Raw genomic sequence first — 10,811 nt, 5'->3', positions numbered from 1 at the left:
TTATTTTTATATTTAACTTTAAATGGTTTTTTAAGGTAATTCTTATATAAAAATTATATTTATGAAATAAATGTGATATTTTTGGAAAAATAAAAAAATTAAACATTAAGTACTAAAAAAATCAGTCTAAAACTTAAAACAACAAACCCTATATAAACAATTCTAACATCACAAAAAAACATTTAGTATACTCGAAATCTTCTAATACTATATTAGAAGATACTCATTCTTGAATCTACTTCAAACTAATTTGAACAGCAAGTGCTCTTGTTGGCATTGGTTGGATCTCCGACCACCGCAATGGTGGTGCCGTGGCCGGGAGTCGGGCCGCCGGCTTCTTGCGCCGCCAATGCCTTTCGGCTCACAATTTGATATATATCGTATAAAATGGTTTGGAAAGCCTTTTCAATGTTATGGGCCTCAAGGGCCGATGTCTCGAGGAAGGAAATGCCCTCTTTCTCGGCAAATTGATGGGTTTCGCGCTCGGGCACTCCCCGGAGATGGCTGAGGTCAGATTTGTTCCCCACGAGCATGATGACAATGTTGGAATCCGCGTGATCCCGAAGCTCTTTTAGCCACCGTGCCACGTTCTCGTATGTCTGGCGCTTTGTAATGTCGTAGACAACCATTGCCCCGACCGCGCCGCGGTAGTAAGCACTCGTGATGGCCCGGTACCGTTCTTGCCCGGCAGTGTCCCATATTTGGGCCTTTACGGTCTTCCCTTCCACCTTTGAATTCATAAGTGTTTTGTTTTAGTTATTACAATATATAATGGAGTAACAAAATATTAATTGGATGGATCTTTACCACTAATGGACTGGTAAACACTTTTAGTGTTCCTTTAATGTTTGTATTTTCGTTGAAAGTTTGGAGATAGTTAAAATTAAAATTAAATTAATATTCGATGTGATGTAAAAAAATATTTTTATATGATCTTTTGAATGGAAATTAAAAGTGTGCATGTTTGGTTAGCATTTTCTTTTTTTAAAAAAAATTATACTATTCACCCTTTTGCTATTTTTTATAAAAATATATTATACCTTTTTTTTACAAAACATTATATCCAACATACTATCAAAAATACTATTCAAATCTAAAGGCAAAAAAATAAAATAAAATGACAAAAATATCCCAGTTTTTAATATATTATATAGAAATAAGTATTTACTTTTGATAATTTAGTATAAAAGAATTAATGAATAATACAATATATGTTTCATTAAATAGTACAATCTATTTGTATAAACATACTATGGAGTTTGTTCTTTTAGCATTTTATTTTTTCATTTTATTTACCAATTATTCTTTATTATTATTTTAATTTATTTTACCAACAAACCAATAATATCCTTGATTTACATGCTTTTATAAGTATCAATGTTAAAATAATTTTTTAGCACAAACGTTAGCTTCAAGTAATTTAATACTATTAACTGAAGAACGATTAATTATCCTAAATTATAATATTACTATATACCCCCTCATCTGTTACACTGTAGATACGGTGTTTTAGCAGAAGTGAAATTAGTAGATAATTAAGAATGTATTAATAAAAATAATTATCCTATAATATAAATAATTATAAATTAATATTAAAATAACTAATTAGTTTAATTAAAATTTTAAAAAAAATAATTAAAAAATTTAAAATGAGATTAAAGTGTGTAATTATTTTCCAAAAAATGAAAGTGACATGGAATGTGGGACGGACAGAAATGGCAACTTGGACATGGTATGTGGGACGGAGGGAGTATTAGACTTTTAACTTACGCTAATTATAACTATTTAAATTAAATAAGTGATTAAACTAAATAAAATGATATCATTATGCAACGAAAATAATCTATAGTAAGATGACCTAAGAAGACAATATCATGGTCTGGGGTGTGGGATCGATGGAACTCCCTTATATATGTTTTAAATTGAAAGATAAAAAATGACATGGTTGTTCTTCATTTTTTTTTTACTATAAAATCTTATCATGTACAATCAAAATATATTTATTATCTATAAAGAACATCAAAAAAAATCTATTTCACCAAAAAAAAAAAAAAAAAGACACCAGAAGAACACACCAGATCATCGTTATAAAATATTTCTATGTTAATTATTCCATTATTAGGCCATTGACGATGATATGATGATATCTTATAATAAAACAAAAAATAAAATTGGACAGAATGGTTATTGAAATTAAAATTAAGATTAGATGAGATAATAAAGAGGAAATTAAACCTGGAGTGTCCTGGTGGCGAATTCGACACCAATGGTGGATTTGGACTCTAGAAGGAACTCGTTCCTCGTGAATCTTGACAAAATGTTGGATTTTCCGACTCCGGAGTCTCCGATCAGGACAATCTTGAAGAGATAATCATACTCATGATCGACCTTATACGCCATCAGATCAAATATATATAATCACTACACCTTTTTTTTTTGGTTTTTTTGTTTTTCTAATGATATTAATGATTGATCGATCGATCGATAGAATGTCTAACTCTATTTATTATTGTTTTGGATCAGGCCATGACATGATCGACATGGATCTTATTAATGCAGAGTGGGATATGTCTGTTTGAAACCCTCTTCGAATGCATTTCTTGTTCCTCAAACGGGTTGTGTAATTAATATAACAAAACTGAATCTTGATTTGTCACTGATGAACAGAAGAAAACAAAAATAAATTATCATAAGAAAGAGGATATATAAACCCGATATTACAGGGAAGGGAATTCAAATATTGGCCATTTGTTTCTTCTATTTATGGAATCAGTTGTTTCTTTTCATTTTTGCCTCAACTTAACTAAAAGCTCGTGCCAATCTATATATACCCAGCTTTATAAAAATTCTTCATTATTATTTTTTCCCATCTAAATCGTACTTATAAATAGTTGTTTCATAGAAAATAAACTAGAGCCAACAAAAACTAAATCCGACAAGAGAAAATTGAAGTCAAGGATTTCGATTCAATCATGTGTATGGGTCAACGCAAATTCGATACACTAATAAACATGTCAGAATCAGGATTGAAGCCCTCAACTTGAATCCGACACAACAATCTAATTATAATATATTAATATCAATTTATTAATTTATTATATATGTAAAATAATTTTATTATATAATATGACACGAAAAATCCGACATGATATAATTGGTTTACGTCAAGAATTTCGACCTACTTTTATATACAGGTCAATACGAACCCAACACGACAATAAACATGTCGAGTTAAAAATTAAGTCATTTTACTTGTTTAAAAAATTCAACCCGACACGAATTAACCCATTGTCGACTCTAGAGGAGACGCAAGTTGAGAAAGAAATTTATGCATGTAGCTTATATATATATATATTGATATTTTTGAAGGAAATAAAATAACAAAGCTGAAAATAAAAATTTTAATAAAATAAAATAAAATTGTTTATTAACTCAATGTTAATTAATAAACAAAGTCCAATCATATTTAGCCTAATATTTTGTTGCGGAAAATTTAGGAAATTAAGGAAATGATACAAAAATATAAGAATTTGATTATCCAATTTGATTAGAATGATCTACGTTTAGGGCGCTGCCAAACCAATCATTTTACTATGGAATACGCCATGTATATATTTAAGTTAGAATACATATAGATTTATAGCCTAAACCTATTCCAATAATATCTAAATCATATATCTAAATCATATCCCTAGATTTTAGGTTATAATAAGACTATCATATCCCAACAATATTTATTTGAAGATTGATTGCATATTCCACTTCAACATTTTACTTCATCGACAATGACAGTGCAAGTCTCTTTCTTTACTCATTGAGGACAATTGAGGTAGAAACCAGTTCTACCACCTTAGATTGTCTTTCAAGATTGCTCATAAATCAACTCATTACTTTCCAAATAACCAGTTCTCGTATACTCTTTGTAGCGTCGTCAATGAACGTGATGTAGTATTGTGAGCCTGTAAGAGACGATACAGGAGCTGGTCCCCACAAATTAGTATGGACCAAATTCTACTTCTTATTCAGATCTCTCCTACCTTTTGAGAATGAAACCTTTCTCTACTTCCCAAATAACTAATCCTCGCATACTCCAATATCGATGGACTTGAGACCTGATAATTTTCCCTTTAAAAAAACCTCATTTATCCTTTTCTCGCTCATGTTCCAAGACGAGAATACCATAAATTTGCATACTTATTTATGTCCACGGAACCAATTCCGTCTCTCGTGATGTTCGTCATGTAAAAAGTGTCATCTTTTCTCCCTTGAGCCACCATAATGAATCACTTAGTTACTTTCCACGATTTAGTTAGAAAAATTGTCAAGTAACCTGCCATATCTAATTGTCCTACGAAATAAGATTCTGTTTTAGACCTGGGACATGCCTTACATCATTTAGTCTCCACTCGCCACTATTCGGTGTTTTGATTCAAACTATCCCCTTATTTACAATTTTCAGTGGCTCATCATACGTAAAATAGACAACACCAAAATTACTTGGAGTATAGGATTTCATGATTCCTTAATCACTGCGGTTGTGTTCATTTGTGAGTTTGGAGTTTTGGGTTTGGATTATTGAATAGTAAAAAGTTGAATTTGAATAGTTGTTTGATGTGATATAAATAGATATTGATGTGATATTTTGAATGTGAAATAGATTTTTAATATAATATAAAAAAGGAAAAGTAAATGTTTGATTTGATATTTTTTAGGAAAAAAAGAATCCGAATAATAAAAATTTGTGATAAAACCCACAAAAGAACACAACCTGCATGAATAGAATGACGCTCCTGAGTCCAAGTACCATAGCTCTATTGGACTACTGACGCTCAGAATCAGCGCATCGGATATCTCATCCGCTGTGTTCGCCGAATCCTGATCCTTCCTTGGGCGCCCTGCACTATCGTTTCAAGTGCCCATTTTTGTTGTAGTTCCAACATACCAATTGACTTGCAACCTTCTTGTCCTTGTTTTTTAACTATAACTTTGACCATTTTTAATCTTGATAATTTTCTTTCTCCTCAGATATACCTCTATTTTCGGCACTAAGGGAATATCTAGATTCAAATTCAATTTTCTTATCTGAATTTCTCTGGATCCCCTCGCTCAAGATTAGATCTCTGACTGCATCAAACTTCATCTTCTTCTTCCCCGAAAAAGCCGCACTCAAGGATGTTATTACCGAATCCCAACTATCCGGCAAAGACAGCAGGATTACAACTTTGTTTTTTAAATCAAATTCAAGATTTGCCGACCGCAATTGTGTAGTGATCAGATTGAACTCGTTCAGATGAACAACAATAAAGTTCCTACAACCATCCTTAGGCCTGAATTGGATACGGAAAAATTAAAAAATATATATGACAAATTATTTTGTTATAAAAATTAGCCACAACAAAGTATTTAGTGGCTATAAGTGCTGTAGCTAATTTGGTTACATAAACTGCCACAAAAATTTGCAACATAATTTTCTATAAAATTATGTCATATTAGTTGCCACAAAATATGTTTTCTATGAATTTTGTCACAATTAATTTTATAAATCAAATTTACAATATTTTGTCACATAAATTATCATGATTCATTGTAATAAATTTTGCTACAAAAAAGAAAAAAAGAAAATTATATAAATTAAATTTGTTATGTAATTTTTCACATAAATAATATCTGCAAGAACAAAATCATGATATAATATTTAAATTCTAAAACTAAAATATCATAACTATTAATTGAATGCAAAAATAATTTTAAAAATATTAGCATAAAATTTTAAATTTTATACACAATGCTTTAAAAATTCACCACGGCATAAAATCAAAATTTTAAACATAATATTCAAATCACTAATGCAAAAATACTACAGAAAAAAAAAATTATAAATACAATTAGTCAATTCAATAAATATAAATAAATAAAAATCTAACAATCTCAAGGACATCATTCTAATCAATTAAGACCTCTGTAAAAATAAATTAATCAAATCTTGAAATTTCTTATTTTGAACTTCCACTTGATCTTGAAATTGTGATGCTAACTCTTGCCACTACTTCTCTGATAGTGCTTGAATTCTTTCTTCTATTTCATCGTTCTTAACTTGAAGTCCTGCGCATTGCTCCTTCCATCTAAATGTCTGATTGTTCCTTTGTTCTCCTCTGAACCTGGCTTCGAATTGCTGGATTGAGAAACTTTACGTGTTATCATTATGCGCTTACTTTCAGAACCAAGTTTTGATCATCTTCCTCTCTTTACCCAAATTTTCTCTATGTTGATTTCTTGATCGTCTGATATTTGAAGATCATCCTGTCAAAATAAATGAAATTTTACTTGAAAACTTATATAAAAAATTATGTTAAATGTATAAAAATATATTGAATCTACAAAAAAAAAAAAATACTAAAAAATATATGTATATATTAACATACATAATATTTTATATAAAAAATAAACATCTATATAACTTAAATAAATAAATAAAAGTCTATAAACAACAACAACAACAATAATAAACATGCAATAAATATATAAACTATAGGACTGGCTTCAAGTTGGAAAGTTTGTAATTAACACAATATTTCATATTTTATATCAATTAAAAAGATATTTAACAATTACCTCAAAATCTTTTGAAGGACCACTCCATTGTTGTTCTTTGGTCATCCATGTTAGTAGAACAGGAAAAGGAAATGCGCAGCAAAGAAATACGAACAAGAACAAAGGAGAATATTTTATTTCTGCTAAAAAAATATGATACAATAAATCTGATACAATAATTACTAAATATTAGAAATTCAAATTTTAAACCAACGGTTGCAACTCCTAATAATATGCACATATATTTATTTAATAACAATAATAATTTGAAGCACTTAATTAACACTACCCTTTGCTTCAAAACTTGTCACTCCCATACGATCCTGAAATAATCATGTTTGGCTTGAGAAAGCGATTTGGTGAAGATATATGCTACTTGCTCGTTGGTTCCACAAAACGTCACTACAATTGTTCCATTTGCTACAAGTTGTCGAATGAAGTGATGCTGCACGTCAATATGTTTTGTCCTCCCATGGAAAGCTGGATTTTGGCAATTGCAAATGCGAAAATTTGTGTTGCCTCCTTCTGCTTATGATCCAAATCTGTAAGAAGTTTTCGAATCCACAAAGCTTGCTTTGTTGCCGAAGTTGCTGCTGAATATTTTGCTTCACACGATGATAAAGCTACCGTGTCTTGTTTCTTAGAGCTCCATGTTATTGCTCCAGAACTGAGATTAAATATATTACCAGACACACTTTTCCGATCGTCAATGCACACAGCCCAATCACTATCGGTGAAGCCAACGAGTCTAAAAAATTTTTTCTGACTGTACCAAATGCCAAAGTTCAACGTCCCAGCAATGTAACGAAGAATCCTCTTAGCAGCCCCAAAATGTTGTTTCGTAGGATGATGCATAAATCTAGACACAACACTAACCGAGAAAGAAATATCAGGTCTTGTGTGTGTTAAATAATTCAAGCCACCAACCAAACTTCGAAATAATGTTGCATTTGCTTTTTCAGTCCCGTCTTCATGCTGTAACTTCTCATTAATATTCATTCGTGTGGCTGCAACTTCACAATTCACCATGTTAAATCTCTTTAGAAGATCGGAAGAATACTTTTTTTGATCCACAAAAATTCCATCTTCACTCTGAATAACCTCGAGTCCCAAAAAATATTTTAGCAACCCAAGGTCTGTCATCTCGAATTTGCTCATCATGGTATGCTTAAAATCATCAAGTAAGGCCTTTGACGATGCAAGATAAACCATATCATCAACATATAAAAAACCAACAAGAAATTGCCATTACATTTCTTCTTTATATACAAAGTAGGCTCATTCTTACTTCTTGAGAATCTATTTCTATGAAAGAATGAATCAATTTTACTGTACGAAGCCCAAGGAGCTTGTTTCAACCCATAAAGAGCTTTTCGTAACCTATAAACCTTATCTTCACTACCAGCAACATTAAATCCAGGAGGTTGAGAAACATACACCTCCTCTTCCAATGCACCATTTAAAAAAGCCGACTTCACATCAAATTGATAAATTGGCAAATTTAATTGAGCAACTAATGCCAAAATAATTCTCACAGTTTCGAAGCGAGCAACTGGAGAAAAAGTTTCGTCAAAGTCTATACCATGTTGTTGTGACTCATTTTGCAACGAGTCAAGCTTTATGCTTTTGAATACTTCCATCCGGATTATATATGGTACGAAAAACCCATTTCAAGCCAACAATATTTCTATCATGCGGGGCATCGACCAACACCCAAGTTGAATTTTTTTCAATAGCATTTAGCTCCTCTGCCATAGCTTCTTTCCATTCTGATTTTTGTACAGCTTCTTCAAAAGACCTAAGATCAGCCGCTGACAAAGAAAACGCACATTATTCATAAATTTCTGTAACATATCTGAATTTTCTTGGTGTCGATTCAGCGCTGCTGCTGTTCTGGATAGTGGATGGTGACAATTCTGCGCTGCTGCTGTGTCGGATAGAGGATGGTGAGGATTCTGCACTGCTGCTGTTGTGAGTTGTGTAGGCGTATTCGAGACACTGTTGGTGTCATTCGAAAGTGCAGGATCTAAATGCCTAACACCTTGTACATCACTTTCTTTTTCATCGAAATATGCAGGAACCAATTTAATGACACCATCCTTGTCAACATTCCATTTCAATGCAGCCTCTTCATTAAATATCACATTCGTACTTATTATCACTTTGCCATTTATAGGATTATATAGACGATATGCTTTCGATTGAGGACAATAACCGATGAAAATGCACTTCTCAGATTTTTCATCCAATTTTGAACGCAGATCAAAGCATATGCTTGACAACCAAAAACTTTTAAATGGCTCACCAGGGGTTTTCTACCATTCCAAACTCCATATGGTGTTCTATTCAAAACAGCCTTCGTAGGAGATATATTTAATAAATGCACAGCTGTTGCCACTGCTTCTCCCCAAAAAGAATTCGGAAGTCCTTTACCTTTTAAAAGACTCCTCTCCATTTCCACCACTGTTCTATTTGTTGTTTCAGCAACACCATTTTGCTCTGGTGTATAAGGCGTTGTGAGTTCCCTACGAATGCCATGATTTTCGTAGAAAGAGATAAAATCATTAGACAAGAACTCACCGCCTCTGTCAGTGCGCAACACCTTAATACTTTTTCCGCATTGTTTTTCCACCATAACCTTAAACTTTTTAAAGTTATCTAAACTTTCAGATTTGAGTTTCAAGAAATAAACCCAAGTCATACGACTATAGTCATCAATAAACAGGAGAAAATATTGACTTCCACCAAGAGATTCTGTTTGCATTGACCCACATAAATCAGCATGTACAAGCTCCAAGAACTTTGAGGATCTCCAAGATCGTCCACTAGGAAATGAACCTCTGGACTTTTTTCCATACACACATGCTTCACAAAAATCAATCTCTGAAATATTTGGCAATCCAACCACCATTTCTTTTTGACATAACAACTTCAAACCATTTACATGTAGATGGCCATAACGTAAGTGCCAAATATTTGATTCTTCATTTCTCCTAACAACCAAAGCTTTGCCCACTGATCGAGAGACATCCAATGGAAACATTCGACTTCTTGTCATACGGATAGTCACTAGTGGACAAGAATTTTTTTCACAAATAATGCATGATTCGCCATCAAACATAACCGAATAGCCACTTGAAATTAATTGTCCTACACTTAGAAAATTATGAGCTAATGTAGGCACAAATTGCACATGATGGAGAAGACAAAAATCACCTTGAATTGTTTTCACAATAATTGTACCTTTTCTTTGAATTTTCATTTTCTTTCCATCACCAAGTCGAACTTCTCATTTTTGTGTTTCATCAAGATCTTTGAATAAAGATTTATTTCCCGACATGTGATTTGAGCAACCACTGTCCATATACCAAATATCTTTATTTTCATCACCATATATCAATGATTGTGTCATAAATAATTTGCTTGTTTCTTCGGTTTGCTCGGTAAAATTTGTCTGCTTCTGTTCGTCCTTCTGCTTTGCCCAACAATAAACCTCCTTATGCCCTAACTTGTTACAATATTTGCATTGAAAATGATATTTTAATTGGCATGGTTCAGAAGACCTGCCCTTGCCTCCACCACGACCTCGTCCTCGAAAGCTACCTCTGCCGTGCCCACGATTTATAGGAAGTTCAGACTTTCCTTTGAACTCTCCCCCTTAATTTAAAACGCTTTTTCTTCTGATTTTTCAGAGTATCTGTTCAATCTTGCTTCATGTGACATCAGAGAAATCATCAGTTCATCAAGTGTATATGTTGACAAGTCCTTACTTTCCTCAATTGCAGCAACGAGATCAAATTTTGGAATCAAACTTCTGAGAACCTTACTGACAACAATCTGATCACTGACCGATCCAGATTCTCCATAACACTTCATCTGGTTGACAATACCAGAAACACGCGACATATATTCTTGGACAGATTCTTTTTCTTTCATACTCAGTGTTTCAAAATCACGCCGAAGGGTTTGCAATTTAATCATAAGTACTTTGTCGTCACCCAAATATTCTTGCTTCAGAATATCCCATGCCATCTTGGATGTTCTCGCAGTTGCAATACGGGGAAAAATATCATCCTCTACTGCCGATTGGATGAGTAGCAAAGCCTTTGCATCTTTTTTACGATTTTCCCGCAATTGTTGATCCGGTGTTGCAGGAGCGGGGTCTAGGTCATCAAATCCAATTTCAACCAAATACCACAATTCTTCAGACTTGAATAGAG

The 10,811-nt window shown here is 32.6% G+C and overlaps 1 protein-coding gene across 1 annotated transcript; it reads right to left on the bottom strand.

Moving 5' to 3' along the window:
* Positions 1 to 245: 245 nt before the first annotated feature.
* Positions 246 to 2,400, bottom strand: LOC127259807 (ras-related protein RABA2b-like). Its single transcript, XM_051287419.1, has 2 exons — positions 2,236 to 2,400; positions 246 to 728 (listed from the first exon to the last, which is right to left on the bottom strand). The coding sequence occupies exons 1-2, from the start codon at positions 2,398 to 2,400 to the stop codon at positions 246 to 248; spliced, it is 648 nt and encodes a 215-aa protein (XP_051143376.1).
* Between the last annotated feature and the right edge of the window lie 8,411 nt (positions 2,401 to 10,811).

This window comes from Andrographis paniculata, unplaced genomic scaffold (assembly GCF_009805555.1).
Source record: "Andrographis paniculata isolate CXL003 unplaced genomic scaffold, ASM980555v1 Contig60END, whole genome shotgun sequence".
NCBI classification, from domain to species: Eukaryota; Viridiplantae; Streptophyta; class Magnoliopsida; order Lamiales; family Acanthaceae; genus Andrographis; species Andrographis paniculata.
Note: the sequence above shows the minus strand (reverse complement) of the source record. Positions and strands in the feature narration are given on the sequence as shown.